The following is a 17,034-nucleotide window of genomic DNA, read 5'->3' on the forward strand; positions in this document are numbered from 1 at the left end:
AAAGCTGTGAATCACAAAGGAAAACAATTTATTCAACCAAGACCAAGCTACACAAATATAAATAAATGTTCACTTAATACCTCCCACACATTTAATTAGAAACGAATGCAACATACCTCAATCTGCATCTTTAGATGAGTCTTAAAGTTTGACAGGAGGGTAAGAAATATGGAAAGTGAAAGTTCAAAAACTTCTGGAACTGATGAGACTCCATTTTTTGACAGTGCAACACAGAGGTACTGCTTTATAGCATTAATGAACATCTCATTTGTCCTGAAGACTGGTCCTGCATTTTGCAGAATGGACAGAAGCAACTGCAATGAAAGAATCTTCGATCGCAGTTCATGAGATCTAGAACAAAACAATGCAGCATATCAGCCCAGTGTAAGCCATAAGAAATAAAAAACCCATTTCTCTTGAAAAGTCAATACAATCCACAATTATTTTGCAAGCGGAACGTTAATTACAGAAACTCACATTTGACACAACCAGTTGCAGAAAGGGTCATAAAAAATGTTGGGTCTTTTTTTGTTAAATTGTTCATTTTTCAACCAAGAATGCAGGCAAGACCTTTTCCAGAACAGTAAAAATTACTGTTGAACCACTCTCTCTTCTGCACCACAGAACAGCAGCAAACAAAAGGCTATGCAGCTGTTTCAGACAGAGGATGAAGGAGCATTCTTTCCTGTCAACAGAGCTTTGGAAAATCCCATCTAAAATCCAGTTCATCTACCAAAATCTGACGAGTCAAAGGTGGAAATTCCTTCTCTGCCTCTATTTCCACCAGCATGGAAAGAAAGTTAAAGGACTATAAATACAATACTCCATGTCAACATTGAAATCTCTTTTCTCAAACACAGCACTAATCAGTCACTGGGCCCATCCCACTCTGAGAGCAGGTGAGACACAAAACGTGCCTATGTTAAGCATGGCAATCACCAAGTCGGGCAACTGCAGTGTTGTCAAGTGCTCCACAGTAACATTCTTACAGACTCAAGTAAACTAGAATTCATGTCAGAACAGTGCTACTATTTCTGCTCTAAAAACCCCTAAACAACAAACGCAACAAAACTGCCAAAAAACCCGCAGACTGTACACGAAAAAAGCGTAAAGGAAATCTGCACCTATTAAAATCCCATGCAATAAATAGCATTCCAGGTGAAACCATTCTCTCCTAAGACTCCTGATGCTCCTTCCCACCCCTGATCATTTCAAAAAAGGCTGTTTCTCTTCTGAAGAGCAGGTATAGATACAATTGGCTTTGCCAACAGGACAGTCCCCAGCTTTCATTAAACAACCACCCCTGACAGAGGACAGTTTTGAAACATAGGGAACAATATCAGGAAATTTTTCATCCAGTACAGCCCAGACACAGTAAGGAGCGCTTCAAGCCAATCCATGACACAGAGAGTAGCTGGATATTTGTTGTATATTGCAAATATGTAAGCTTAATTAAAAAAAAAAAAAAAAAAGAAAAAAAGAAAAAAAAGTAATCCCAGTCTAGGTAAAACAAAAAATGCTAATTAAGTAAGTTGCAGATAAAATCAATTCTTTCTGCCCAACAGAGTGGGATGGGGTAATCAATCTGTAAACATTTCAAACTCAAAACGTAATTCCAAAGTAGACTTTTTTTCTGAAGATGCTTTTGAGAAGAAAACAGCCAGTCAAACTGAGTGAGGAACTTGTCCCTCACATTTCTCCTAATGGGCTACAGGTCAAAGTCAATCCAAAACTGCTCTCTGTAGGACTTCTTTAAGAAAACACTCGATGCTGGCACTGCATAGAACCTGACATAACAATCTCTTTTGATGCAAAAGGCTTGATTTTGTATCACATGGTAGCAGGTGTGCAGACAGCATATGACCAGACCATACTTTGCTATGGAATGTAACAATTTAAATATGAAGAGAATTTCAGTCATAAATAAAACATTAAATACCGCCTACTTCCAGCAAGTGTCAGCTCCCCAAAATCTTGACATGATGACCTTAACAATTTTGTATGATGTGTAAAGCCCACTTAATTTAGAACAGGTTTAAGATAAAAACAAAAACCAGCAAGCAAACTTTTGAGCAATATTTCAATCCCACTTTATTTTATTCCAGAAAAAAAAGGAAACAAAGACACTGACCAGGTTCCCAGAAAGCAAAATGCTGATCTTAACTGCCAGACTTGTGATTTTAAGCTAAAGCTCCAAGTTCAGTTACCTAAAATCTAAAAATATTTTCATTACAGACTTCATAACAAATTTCATTGAAAATAAGATTTCTACAGAGGCAGGTAAGACTCTTGAAATGCCATAGATATCCAAGCCTCCTCTTCTAATTACAGTATGTTTGTAATAGTTCAAAAAGCCATCAATGACTCAGAACCATTGATAAATTCTAGGCACTTCTCCAAATATGGGATATCTTCAAATGTATTTGCAGTAAATTTTTGTTGCCCTAAATGCCTTTTTCTCCATTTTTTTTGTATGAAGAACTTCAGCAGTTTTAATATGAATGTCAAGAACTCCATGGATTCACATGAGATTCTCCAAGTGCCTCAATAGCTATGACTGCTCTTGCAAGGGGAGTTAATCCACTAAAGCCTTTAATAAATGGACAGCATTAGTCTCAGAGTACTAGCTAAAACCACAGGATTTTCAAGGCATTTTCTGTAAGTCAATTCTCAGAAATAGTGAGAAAAACCCTTATGCCTCAGTCTTCATTCTCTAATGTCTTGACTTTCCATAACACATTGCTAGATAATTTAAAAATGTTCTTAGACTAAACCTTCAAACCCTTTTGACTACATATATCTTTTCAGCATATTAAATCCACACCACACATCACTGATTAAACTAAAGTGCCTTAAAAGTTACTGCTTTAAAAGCTAGACTCAGAACAGTAAAGCTGATTTTATTTTGAAGAATACCAGGTCTTTCACTGTCATCTGAAATCATACTACTGTGTTTCAATTTGATCTCTTAACACTCCTTAAATCAAAAAAGCACTCCTCCTCTTGAAAATGATTAGCAATTGTTCCTAATGTGCAAATAAAATGCATATATGCGTATAAATCCCAGATCAGAAAGCAAACCTTTCTGCTGACACTCAAATTTAATACTGGTACCCATCTATAGAGAAGACTCTATATTTCCTTTACAACAAACAATTCTATAAATAAAACTGAATACGTGGTATCTCCAGTGAGAAGAAACAGCCAAATAAAATCTTTTTTATCAAACATCTGTGTTTTGATTAAGCAGGCTGACAGAAGTGTCCAACCTGAACAGAAGAATGAAACACTTATGAATTTATCATAACCAGTTATCAGCTCCAGGTGAGGAGTTTATATTAAGATGAGGTAGAGCTGAGGATGTGTACTGGATACACAAATGTGCTGGTTTCACCTGATGTAAAGTTACATTTCTTCCCAGTGGCCAGTACAAAGGTATGTTTTGGATGGAGAGCATAGGTATTAAGAAACTTCTGAACAGGTATACAAAAGATGCATTAAAACATAAAAGTACCTTTCCAAAGTTTCTAGGTTCTTTTCACCATACCATTAGTTTCTCAGTAACAGGACTCACAAAAATATTTAAATAATTTATTTTTATTGTTAGATTCATTAGAAAAACTTTTAAATTCTACTTACTTTGGATCTGGTGGTCCATCTGACAGGGGCTTCATGGAGAGTTTACACAGTGACCTGAATACAAGGAAGGCATCCTTTTGTAAAATGTGGGAAAACTTAGCACCAGGGGTAGGTCCTGAAGAATTTCCAGATTCCTAAGGAAGTTAACATATTTCAGTATTCCATTTTGTATTAGCAGGGTGTGTAGGGAAATCCCCACCTCCGAGCAATAAGCAGCTAATATATTATACAAATTTAATGAATTCACTTTAGCTTTACGATCTCAAGACTAAAACAAAACATTCTGCAGTCCAGTTGAAATGGAAGTCACTACTAAAGATTGCCTATTCAGTAAGAAGTCAGAATTAATTAAAGAGTGTCATGAAATTAGGTTGGTCAAGTTTAAGTAGGGTAATTTGCAGTGAACTGTTGCCAGGCACTTTCAGTAGTTACTAAAAGATTAAAAGACCCAAACAACTGACATTTTAATAGACCATAAATAGTTACCTATCTGCTGCCAGATACATTTGACAAAATTTCTGTGGGACAGTAAACACCCCTACTACGAAGTTCTTGCAATTCTGTATTATTGTTCTATACACAAGCAACATGCTTAATGTTAAGTCTTTATTTGTATGGCTTATCTGGCTGTAACTTTTGAATTTAAAATTATTATTCACAAACCTAATTACTTAGTACACTCTGACAGCAGATACTCTTGGTCAGCTGACAAGTGTATACACATCTCATACAAGAGAGGGAGTGTATTTTCATACCTATTTTGTTAATGAAAATCAAATCCTCTCAGACATGAAACTCTTGATCTGAAATCACCGCACTAAGATCATGCTATCAGCTTGAAACTTCTATTTATTGTTTGAAAATAGCACACTAAAAATACACACGCATGTGTATAACTGACTATATGCTTCACTAGTATCTTGTACTAGTTTTACAGTTTCTCAGGAGCACTTCATGAAACAGGAAACTGAGTTCTCTTGAACAGTGAACTCCACGGGACAACTAAAAACATGATGGGATAAAAAAAGACATCACGTGCAAAATTTATTCAGAAAAAAATCATTTAAATAGTGCATTGAAGTAGAGTAACATGACTTAATTATTGAAATTCATCTCAGTAACCTATTTTATGGAATTATACTAATCACTCTGCACAAGTGTTGGGCAACATTTAAAACATAATCCTTTTTTTCAGTATTTCCTAATTTATATCTGCCTGTACCTGAGTATCGTTGGAAGAGACAGATAATCTGTCATCGGGTAAAGATGGTGTATAAGCAACAGAAATTGGAGTCCCTGGAATTCCATTTGCCTGAATGTTTTCACTGTCACTGACATCCTCTAATGATACAGTTGTGCCATCACCACCTGCAGTCCCTTCCACATCTATCAGAAAAGATGCAAAAATTATTAACAAATGTTACATGAGATTAAAAGTTAAAAAAGAGCTTTTAAAACCAACATTTAAATACTAAATAATCATAAGGAGGAACTTAAGACAGAATTTACATGGCATTATAGAACTATAAAAACTGCAAATACTCTTAATACCAACTAATAAATATTACAGTAGAAATTTACTTAAACTTCACATTGTGAGGGTCACCACTCTTCCAAGTTTCCAAGAAGTATTGGTATGGGACATCACTCACTAGTCTGATAAGAATTTCCAACAAACTGAAAAACATAGTGAGACACTGCTACTACAGATAGGGACTCACTTCTGAAGAGTGTTCATATCGAAACAAGATAAAATAAAAATAAAAAAAAAAACAAACCAAAAAGTCAGCAAGAATTTGTATTTTAAAAGAACATTAATCTCCAATACAAAGAGTGTAAATCAATGTATGAAATCCTGTCCACTTTACTGTTAAATAATGCACAGCTGAAGTCTGACTGCACAACTGTCTTCTTTAGCATTTAAGTCATATTTAAATGATGATAAATTTTAATTAAATATTTCACAGTGGTAAAATAATCCTTAAGGTCAAGAATCAGACTACAGTTGCTATTGACTAGACAGATATTAATATAATACCTCCAACTACTATGTTCACCATTTCCTGCACAATACTTTCTACAATTTCTTGTGCCTTCTCTTCACACTCATTGCTTTCACCATCATATGTTCCTCCATCAACTTTAGAAAGATCTTTATAAAGAAAAACAAACACAAACAAGTATTAATGAGATACTCTGAAATTAAGAAGGTATTTTGCTTGCACTTAATATTTTGGAACAAATGTTTGGATGCTTCAAAAATAGGTATTTGCACATTGTATGAATTCCCGTGGTTAACCTGTAAGTGGCAATTTATCTACAGGCCTATGCCAGCAAAACACACCAATTTTGTATCTTCACAGACATTAAAACACTGAAAGCTTGAGGGTTTTGAGATGTTATTCTCAAAAATTTCCACAACATTACACAGATGCAAAAAGGAATTTTTGATACAGACTCCTACAGAGTGCAGGACTAAAGGATGCTCTTGATGGACAGTGGTAACAAGGACAAATGGGCATTTTGCATTAGACAACTACTTGAAAACTTATGCCTGAAGGAAGACAATCCTCAAGCCTTTCTTTTCACAGACCTTTTCCCTCCCTCCATCAAACAGAAATACACACTGATTACTTTCTGCTGCTGTGGCTTGGTCAGCTTCTGTCTGCTCATTTTCAGCACTAGAAATGTCAGATCCATTTTCTGCCTCAATATCTTCTTGAAGGTTTTTGTCCACGTCATTTGTGCTGTGGTCAAGCTCTCTCTCATGGTCTTTGGACAGCTGATCAGCCTGTGCTGGAATATGTCTCAACTGAGGTGATTCAGGCTCATGATGGCTCACTGGAGACTGCTGAAGATGATGTTGCTGTCTGTGTCTTTCCTTTTCCATCTGTTTGGCTTCCTGAAGCTACAAAAGCATTGCAAACACACAAGAAGTTCACTATCAAAATAAAACAATATGATATATGCATAATTTTATAAAGATGACACCTCTATTATAGTCTCTGCTTACACAGTAACAGTTTAAGAAAACACATCTTTGTTTAATTAGAAATAACTTCAGAATCAAGGGATAATCCATTGCAAGAGGGCTGCTTCCCAATTATGCACATAGTTCACACCTTCACTATCAAAAAGGGATGACTACACTACATAAAACCATAGAATCAAGAGTTGTCTGCCTGCCTGGTAAGGAAGCTCAGGGAGTAGATGTGACAATAAGCAAGGAGTGCTTGGAAAACATCAATGCAAACTTTTTTTTGTGGTCCCTTTTACTGGAATCCTCAGAAAAGGAAGAATTTCTGTGGCTTGTCTAATGGATTATGATAACACGCAAAGTCAAACCAAAGCAAAATGTCCCTTGAGGTAAATACATCTATTAAATATAGCAGACCACTGTGAGAAGTTTAAAACCTGTACACCACCCCCACCCCCAAACTCCGTATTTTCCACCTATTTCAGAATGCAAAACACAAGAAGAAAAATATCAGATACCAGATACTTTTCCTGAAAGCACCCAAGTTAGAAAAGCCAAAAACATTAATAATGATGAAACTAATCTCTCAAGCTGGTTTGCTTTCATGAGATAGTTTCTAGATAAAGATACTGAGATACTCACTGCTTGATTTTCCATACGTGCAAAAATGACATTCAGCATTTGTGTAAGAGTGGCCTTGGCTGTAGTTTGATTTATAAGATTTTTGCTTGCTAGGTAGATATTGTAACATGTTCTTACAGCCTGTAGTACTGTTCCTTCGTGGATTTCTATGTGTTGAGATGTTACTGCAGTGAGCAAAGCCTAAATAAACACACAAATATATACATTTACCAGTCAAAACTTTTATCAGTCAAAAAGTCTGGCAATTAATAAATACCAAAACTGGATTACTTCTGCACATATATAAACATGTATCTTGAATAGCAATTTAATTATGTTCTCTCACATACTCTTGTAGCCATATTGGAAAATCATATTTACCAGTTATATTAAACTGAGTGTTTTTAATCAACATATCAAAGAATTACATGTTTCATAGCGTCTAACAGCAAGAAGTAACCAATGGGGCCATCAGAGAAGTAGCTAACAGAAATCATTCTCAGATTTTCTAGATACAAAACAGGAACACACTATCTGTTAAAGCCCGGAAGGGAAGCCAAAAGGTCCAAAAGTTGATTTAGAAATAAATGTAAATATGATGAACAAAGACTGAGTATGAGATTAGACAGCTATACTAAGACAACTGCCTTTTATAACAGATGCTAGAAAATTGTGCTGCCCCTATATAAAAATACACTTATTTCTTCCTATTTGCACTAGTACCTGCTTCTCTTTAAATAAAAAAAAAGGCACATAAGCCTCTGAAAGATCAGATAACACAAAAGTAAGGAACAAATTATCATTATGTGAGGGAGAGGCTGGCTGGATTAAAGGACAGAAATAGAGGCAGATGAAACCTGAGGATAGGGTTTGAAAACATTATCAGAGATGTGTGTTGGACCGTGATAAGAAAGGGGAAGAGCCTGGTTTGCAACCTGGTTTGCATATTCATCACTGTCATCCACTAGAAGGAATGAGGGAATTTTGAGCATTAAAAACTTTTGACAGTTACAGTTCAATGGGAGGTTTGGGTAAAAAAGGAAGAACTGGAAGCACTGGAAAGCTCCTACTTCTTAAAATTTATCACAGTTAAAAACAAAAGTTAATTCAAGTGTTGGGTAATTTACTAATCAAACCATGCCTCACATCTCTTACTGACATTGTCAGTACTTCTATACACACAAGGCAACAAGATGTGGAGAAATACTACCCATCACACACTTAAACCCCTTGAAAAGTAAAATGAGTCACTCTTGAAAACAAGCTGAACAAGTGGATGCCAGGCATGAACAGCTATTTTTTCCAAACCACTATTGTCTGGACCTAATACAGTACATATTTAGATTTAGTTAATATTTATTTAACTCAGTTACAAATTATACCACTGACATGTATATACACACACTTAATACATCAGTTTAAGAACCACCTACAGGTTGTCACTTGGAAGACAAGGTCTCTTTCAGCCTAGCACTAAGGACACTAATGAAAGGTGCAGAGGGATCCACTCCACCTCAGGTTCTAATGATGTCATTCATCAAGTTATTCCTTTGTGTAACCTTCTGTTTCCTTCTTAAATTTGGGTGAGTAAGAAGCTGATACCTGAAAATTCAATTTTAACTTTTATCTCAGTTCAGTTAAGTCTTATGGTGTTTTTTTTGCCCAACTTTTAGTACTAGAAAGTAGAGCCAGCTAGTAGAGAAAGGTGACAAGGCTACAGATAGACAATGTGCTCTTTTGTTTTAATTAGCTTAACAGCTTGAATTTCCTAAGTTTTTTCAGCCTGCTTGTTATAAATAGTAGAGCCTGCTTCTTTTCACACCACATGATTAGAGGTGTAGAGGCAAAGAAACACTTCAAACATACAATGAGACACATCTCTTTAATATATTAATCCAGATTCACTGAATAATATTTTCTGTGCACCCTGAAGAATCAGTCTTTCCACAGGGCATTTCTACAGGCATTCTTGCTCCCTGCAGATATCAAACTACACAAGAGTTTACAAAGCTCTTGATAGTTACTTCTTTGGGTTTCTTTCCTTCCCAGGCACTAGACATGAATCTTAATGACTGCCATACCCATTTGCAATCTGATAAGCATTTTTGGCTTTCATCTCTTGCTAATATCTTTCATCTTCCTTACAATTTAGACTCATCTTCAGGCTATCAGTCATTCTAACTTCACATCTCAGCACCACTTCTCTTCCACTAGTATGCCAGTCCAGTAGAAATACGAGAACAAACGCAAGACAGAAGGTATTTTACAATTACTTTCTGAAGTATTTTACAATTACTTTCCTTCCCTCTTGACAGCTTCCATTTAGGGCTCAATTTGATGACATGCCCTAGACAACATCACCTGATTCTCTATCACAGAGTATGTCATTATCACAATGGCATGACAGCTAACCCTGAGAAACCACTCGTTATGCTCAGGAATGGCAGTACTGCTCCTCTGAAACCCTTGTGAACTCACATGTTAGAAAAATAAACCCTGGCTTTCTTATTTTAGTACTTTTCTTCACATTACTCCCCCTTACACTGTGACCAAACAACTACTATGTCCAACACAAGGAAGAAGAGAGGGGTGACAGGTGAGGACAATCACCTCAGCCCCCAGTGAAGCAGGATTACTCAAAATCTGAAACTGCTACACAACACATCCTTGAGAGATGGAGTAAAAAAATCTTACCTTCCACCCAGCCACACTCTTATTTTGCAACAGATACAGAGCATGAAGCCACCTGTGCTATTTTTAACAGCAACTCATCAATACAAGCAAAAATCATAGAAAACAAAAGCACCCTCAGGTGGTTCTCTGGTGTTTAGCTTTGGGGTTTTGTTTGTTTTAAAAGTGATTTTAGTAGATGCAGTGTATTAAATGCTTGCTAGGACAAGAGATGGGGTAAGGGGAAAAGTCTGGGAGCAAAGCCTGGACAGAAAAATGGTTTTCTGCAGAGGTCAGAACAGCAAGCTACTCACACAGAGTCACAGAATTACGTTGCTCTTTTCTACTACCTAAAGTTTTGCTGCTCAAGGCTTTTTGCAATTGAATTTCCACTCTTTCTGGTCACACTTAGCTCATCTGTTTCACAGCATCTTCACTGTGAGCTAAGAAATAAAGGAAAGATTAAAAAAAAAAAGCCTACTTTATTAACTCCTCCCCTTTGCTGCTCTTTAGAAACAGAAGGAAACCTTTGTGAAAGGTTAGCACTACCTCATTCTCCTTCAGGTCCTTCCACAAAAGCTCTTTGTCACACAGCCTGCAAAAATACCAACAGCCAACAAGCCTTCCTCGCCCTGAAACTACTGGCTATCATCCTGACTGTGAGTTTGTTTCCTTATGCCTTCCCTCCAGTCCTTCACACTTACTGTTCTGCCTGGGAAAGACCCTACCGTTCTGTGCTGCCCCCTACTAACCATAAATAAAGCTTATTCGTCTTTATAAACAACCATTGGATGGCTTTGGGAAAGGAGAAAAATCTCCAGGATAACTTCATGACTTACAGATTATCATATCTTTGTGTGACACCCACAGCAATTTTTCTTTTAGCCTGAAGCACATTTGCCAAGTGAATTTTTTATTATTTAAAACAAATGCATTAGAACAGTTCCGGAAATAACATGGTTTGTGAGGCAAAATGAACGTAATTTTAAAAGTAAACTAAATTAACAACAATCCTTTACTAAAAATATCCAGCATCCATCTACAACACTAAACTTTTGATTCCTCTCACACTGAATATTCTATAAGAACAGCACAGTTATAACGAATATGACTACAACCAGGAGAAAAACTTTCAGCTCAGGGTCAGTTTTCTCTTCCTCTCAGCCAACTCTGATCATCTTATCTTTGGAAGATTTATGACACATTACAGCTGTCATCTGATCAGCACGGTCTTACTTTGTCTTAATTTCGTAATTCAGTTGCCTGGAAACTCTCAAATACTTGGAATGGCACATAAAACACAGCAGCCCTAGCTCTTCTCTCTAGTGTGAATTAGCTACTAGAACCACATAATTCTGTTTCCTTTGAGAGGGTCTACAGGGTTATTTTCAATAATATTTTTTTTAAGTTAACTTTTAGTCCAAACATTTACTTGTCACAAGATTATGTGCTAGTATGGACTGACTTTTGAAAAAACACAGGAAACTGAATTCCTTAAATCACAAAACAACAAATACATCAAATAACCTTCACAGATAAATAATTTTTGAATTTAAGTGATGCTAAAAAAAAATCACTAAGTAACATTCAACTTTTCAGACTACAGTTATCAAGCACAAACAACAATCTTTCTCTGACAAGCATTAATAAGTTAAGCTGTAAAAGTACCTAGATAATGGCATATACTTTCGATATGGCAAACCATGGAAAGAAAACATAAGTCTAAGCAGCTGATACCATGTTCTACCCTGCCTCCTCATCCCTATTCCTTCTTTACAGATTAAAACAAAAAAAAAAAGGAGAAAAAGTTTTGCTGTAGTTTTAGTTCTTCAGACACCAAAAGGCCAGAAGAAATGATGCAAACAGAACTTCAAGTAAGACCTCTGCAACTGTCAGTGCAAGTCTGCACTCACACAACACAAATGTCACAGCAGCCAAAGGAAATCAAGCCTGGAGGCAGAAAGATTCAATCAAGGGATGTTATTTCACACAATTTGAATAAACCACTTTTAATTGCATCAGCAGTCTAATTACTTCCATTGTTTCTGCCACAACAATCCCCACCACAACTACACAAGAAAGTTGCATGACTTCACATCAGAATTACACCAAATCAAACTAAAATGCAAGGGAAAGGAAGGAAAAGGCCAATTTTTCAGTCTGGTTCATCACAGAGTCTGTAGATGAAGAGCACGGGCATTACAGAGAAGAGAACATGCAAACGATAGGAGCAGAAAAGTTAAACTGGCCTCCATCGAAACTACTGCAGGACATGACTCTAAAGCTTAGATAACTAAAAAAAGACAAATCATAGTTCTTGGTGTCAGCAAGATTATTTCCTTGGTAGTCAGCAGAAAGGTATTTTCAGAATGTCTATGTGGCTCTGGTAGTTGGGAACTGGCTTAAGATGACTCCACCCCTGGAAAGCCACCCAGTAACTAGGAGACAGCACTGCATGTTAACTCTTACCCCATGATGGCTCCCAGATCCCAGAGTGAGGGCAGCACGCTATGCTAGGGCCACCTCTTCTGCATGCAGAACCAAGACAATCCTCCAGAGAGGAAGGTATCCAAGTGATCAAAGTTCTCAGCTTCTACTGTGGTGTTGGTGAAGCAGCTGCCCTGTGGGAGTGCTGCTTATATTGTGGGTAACAGCCTGCGAACACCAGCACAAAAAAAGCGGGAGATCCAGGTCCACTGCCTTCTATCTATCTCCCTGATGAGATTAAAATTCTTCAGACAACATACTAATCACCAGAACCACAGAAGAGTCTAAGAAGATATAAGATACATCCTTCAAATCATACTGGAGAATCAGGGTGCACATTCATCTCAGAACTGAAGAGTTACGAGGCCTAAGAGAATATGACTGACTTAGCAGTTTCATAATTCTTCTGCAGTCAGCAGTTCTGGTCTTTGCCAAGGTTATTTAAAATTATCAATCTTTTTATGGTGTTCAGTTTATTGGACAAAGATGGACTCAAAGTCAAAACAGTACCCTCCATTTTACTAGTTGTTCTAACATGGTAATCAGCTACATCTAAACAGTAAAAAAATTAAGGCACTAAATGAGCCTACACACTTAACGCACTTTACAATTGTTGAAGAATTTGCTTTCTCAAATCTTCCCCTGAACATAAGGAGTATTAGCTCTTAAATCCCCTTCATACAGGAAGGACTGGAATAACAAAGCATTCAGAGAGACAGTATTACAATGAGAGAGAGTTATAATAGTTTCAGCCACTCAAAGTTTAAATCAATAAAAACTTGCCTTTGCAGGATGAAAAACATCTTAAATGCTTGGGCAAAACAACACAACAAATCTAGAAAACAGCAGCATGAACAAACATTTTTAACAACTATCTGCAGGAGAACAGGAGTGCAAAAAAGAACAGGGAAGGTTTGAACTATGAAAAAGAGGAAATGAACGAAATATTCCTTGCATTAATACAAGTAAATACAATTTCCAAGAAATGCCAATGCCTTGGGATACATATACACAAAATTATGAGTTAACAAACACTCAATTTCTCTTAACTAACTTCAATTGTATTTTTCACTGCTGTTCACCATCACAGCCATTCAAAGACTGCTGTTACAGAAGCAGGGTACAGCATTTCCACTAGGCAGCTAAATTGTAGTACTTGGCATAGTAATTTCTTGAAACAAATACCCATAATTAATGGCTGCAATCAGAAAACAGGTTCCCCAGAAACATTTGTACAAGCTCCACATGCAACATTTATATAAGCTGTGGAAACAAACCCTGGACCTCCTTCAAGCAGAAGTGTTTGACACAGCACTACAAAGCTACCATGGTAATGTCCAACTGCCAGGTCTAATCGCATTTCATCAATAAATTCCAAAATGGATTTGAAAATCTACAACTTAATTACCATTTCCCCCACTGAGAGTGCAGGATTGTTTGACAGTAATTCCTCACAATTAGAGGCTCCACAGGTCTGCTGTAAATTAATTTCACTCAGTGGTCTATGTACAAGACTTGAGGCCACAACCACGAGTTCACCCAAAATGCAATGGGAGAAACTAGAAGGGCACAGATAGGGAGTTTCCACTTCCAAGAAACAGGATGAAGCAAATACATTAACACTACCATGAACATCACAAATTAAACACTTCTGCTTTTGAACTCTCAGGACAATAATGTCTTCCTGCTGCCACCACTATAAATACAGCAAATATCAAACATGTTACCTTTATTATTTGCAGCTGAACCCCTTCGTCTGTTTGAGGGCCTTGAAAACAGCCACATATTGTCTCGATAATTCTATCAATTAGTTTTTTTCCTGGAGCTGTACTGTCTGGAGCATTACCTGTCAAGTGCCCATATGCTATAAGTTTCTGGAGAGAAGAAAAAAACCCATGTAAATATGAGCTTTAAAAGATTAAGCCACCTTTTTTTATAATAAAAAAATCACTTGATAGTTCTAACTTGCACAAAATAATTAAAACAGTATCTTTTACCCCATGTATCATAAAACATCAAGGATTTTTTACATATCGTCCAGATGTACTCCTTTTTCACTCAGCAACTGCTACACAAAGTTTGTCAGCAAGATTAGCATTAAAGGTTTTGTTCATCAGTTAATGTTTTAAAACAAATAGAATTCTAAAAACTAACATCACAGAGGTCTTCATATGTAGTCAGCACACAAACGTGTTTTTTATACCAGATAAACGACCTGCAAATGCTTTCTATTTGAGCTACTAGAGTTTTATATTTTAGCATTTCTTCTGGTTTTACATGTTTTAGTAACCTTTACTTTCCCTAGGTCTTCAACACTTAGAAGTGGAACTTAGTACAAAATTTGTAAAATCCTCCTCTGAACACTTTAGGCACAAGAGTATCTGTAAAATCCCCATGCCACACAAAACAGTATGTACCTATGTACGAGAGCAGGCCAGGCACACGTGTCTGTGAGTGAACTGAGCTCACTATTGAGCTGAGCTGGAGGAGTGAATGGCTAAATACAATGCTGCAGAATTTCTTCTGGAAACATTACAGGAGCCTCAAGAGTTTTGAGAGACTAGACATCTCAAATTGAAAATATTTTATTGCAATTATAAATAGCATTAAAATGAATTTGCTAATGTTATACCTGCTGTGTTAGCTCAACACACATTTAATCACATGGAAATAGGTGGCTGTATATAATAACCCAAACTGTGGTAAAACATATATACTCAAAGAAACACACACATAATAAATAAGGCATACGTTCATCTTTTGTGAGGACATTCTATTTGGTTGTATGAGCAATCAAGTAAAATCATAAAAGCCACATGACATTATTTATTACATATAACTGTACTCCCCCTCCAAAGCCACAGGATTTTACAGTTGATAGCTAAAACTCATCCTCATACAGACCTGTAAACAGTCTAGAGATGTACTGACAATCCTGGGGCACTTGGACTGGCATGCCAATTCAAATGGTAGGAAGTATTTGTCCGCTTCAATGAAGCTTGTCTTTGATTTCACAGGTGGAAGAGTGCTTGAACCAGACTTTGCTTCTCCGTGAGGGGGACTAAACAGAATGTCTGTATTAGAATACCGTAATGTGATCACAGAAATCATTCTCACCACCACAACATTTATGAATAAATTACAATAAATATTTATGAATAAATAAAATATTAAAATATCAAGAAAATTAACCTTAGGAAGACTAACTTCTAGCAATAGTAATATGTAAAGTATTCTTAACACCTTTTATACTTCATGGCTCCTTCATGAACCAGGCAAATTGACCCACTTGCACACTAAAGGGATATCCAGTGGTACCTGCTGGTTTGGAAACAGAAAGACTTGCTTCCTCTTAAATACCAAAGGACTCCCCACACTAGACAAAAGCAACAAACTACCAGAACAAAATGAGATGAACCTTTATCTTAACCTCTCCTTCAGGTAACACCACTTAATTTAAGAGCTGAGTGGCGACCAACATATCTCACTTGGGTAATCATCTGAAATGATTAACTGTACAAAAGCAAGAAAATTATGAGCTGTTGAAGTTTTATTCATTACAGCACCTTTAGAAAGGTCTTCCTCATTAATATTTACCAAAAAAGGATAATTAGGAATGGGTCATTCTTTGAGTGCAGTTTGACTTTGGCTCAAAGCAAGATGTTCAGATTTTTCATTTCACAGAATAACTCATCACATTTATATAAAGCATTCCCAACCTTTTTTGTACATACATAGGTATCTTTAGATAAAAGTTAAACTACACTTTCTTACACAGGCTTGAAAAGCAGTATAAAAAAAAGTGCAAAATGTCACATTCTGTAGTGAAGGCTTACAGAATTCTTGCAGTAATTCAAACAGATCTTGGTATAACGACTCCATTCAATACAGCTCCTATGCATGTTGCTAATTAAAACAGATGCTTCAAGGAATGCATTCAATTTCATGTTTCCAAAATGAACCGCTAAGAGTTTATTATAAATCCAAAGCATGATTGCAGTCCCACGCATCATGGAGTGGGCCTTAAACTAATCAATATAAATTAGTGTCAGCTTTTCAAGATTTTCTGGATTGTCTTGAAATGATATCACATGGAAACAGATCTTGTTTAGGTTGCTTAAAAAGGGAATCCAAATTCTAAGTCTTAAGAGTGAGTAACTAGTATTAAGATGCTACTTTTTATTGACTACATCTCTTTTGAAGGTTTAAGAATTTATCCCTACACATTTTTTTCCTGAAGAAAAGCAGAGGTTTGTTTTTTGGTTGGATGCATGTTTATTTACTGCCCTGTATTGTTTTGCTGGAAACAGAGTTCTTTTGAACAACACCCTAATTAGATAAGTTGCAGAGGAAGTACATTATCCTTCTATGTTCTTGAATCTCTCTGGTATTCCTATAAAAGCTTTACTCTGAGGAATGAAAGGGCAGTAATCTGTTCCTTATGTCTTATGACAAGATTGTTCCTCATCTAGTGATTATGTCCATTGAAACCATTAAAATGAAGTTAAAAAGAGCACTCTGGAAATAAACCCAGAATTATTCAAAACAAAGAGCAGGCCATGGTGAGATTCCAAAAATGAAGAACCCATGCCACAGAAAGCTACTACATAAGCCTGGAGCATCTCTTAATTGGAAGTTAT

General features: G+C 36.5%; 1 protein-coding gene across 2 annotated transcripts in view; it reads right to left on the reverse strand.

Moving 5' to 3' along the window:
- Positions 1-17,034, reverse strand: part of ARFGEF1 (ADP ribosylation factor guanine nucleotide exchange factor 1) — an 84,642-nt gene that overhangs the window by 38,739 nt on the left and 28,869 nt on the right. The window contains exons 3-10 of one of the 2 annotated variants that reach the window (XM_058831822.1): positions 15,299-15,455; positions 14,122-14,268; positions 7,259-7,438; positions 6,274-6,547; positions 5,678-5,791; positions 4,862-5,025; positions 3,640-3,773; positions 117-351 (exon numbers count right to left, since the gene is read on the reverse strand). In XM_058831822.1, the coding sequence (XP_058687805.1) occupies positions 117-351; positions 3,640-3,773; positions 4,862-5,025; positions 5,678-5,791; positions 6,274-6,547; positions 7,259-7,438; positions 14,122-14,268; positions 15,299-15,455 (1,405 nt within the window). The remainder of the gene's footprint in view (positions 1-116; positions 352-3,639; positions 3,774-4,861; positions 5,026-5,677; positions 5,792-6,273; positions 6,548-7,258; positions 7,439-14,121; positions 14,269-15,298; positions 15,456-17,034) is intronic. The other variant, XM_058831823.1, reaches the window with a different exon arrangement.

Source organism: Poecile atricapillus, chromosome 2 (genome assembly GCF_030490865.1).
Source record: "Poecile atricapillus isolate bPoeAtr1 chromosome 2, bPoeAtr1.hap1, whole genome shotgun sequence".
In the NCBI taxonomy this organism is placed as follows: domain Eukaryota; kingdom Metazoa; phylum Chordata; class Aves; order Passeriformes; family Paridae; genus Poecile; species Poecile atricapillus.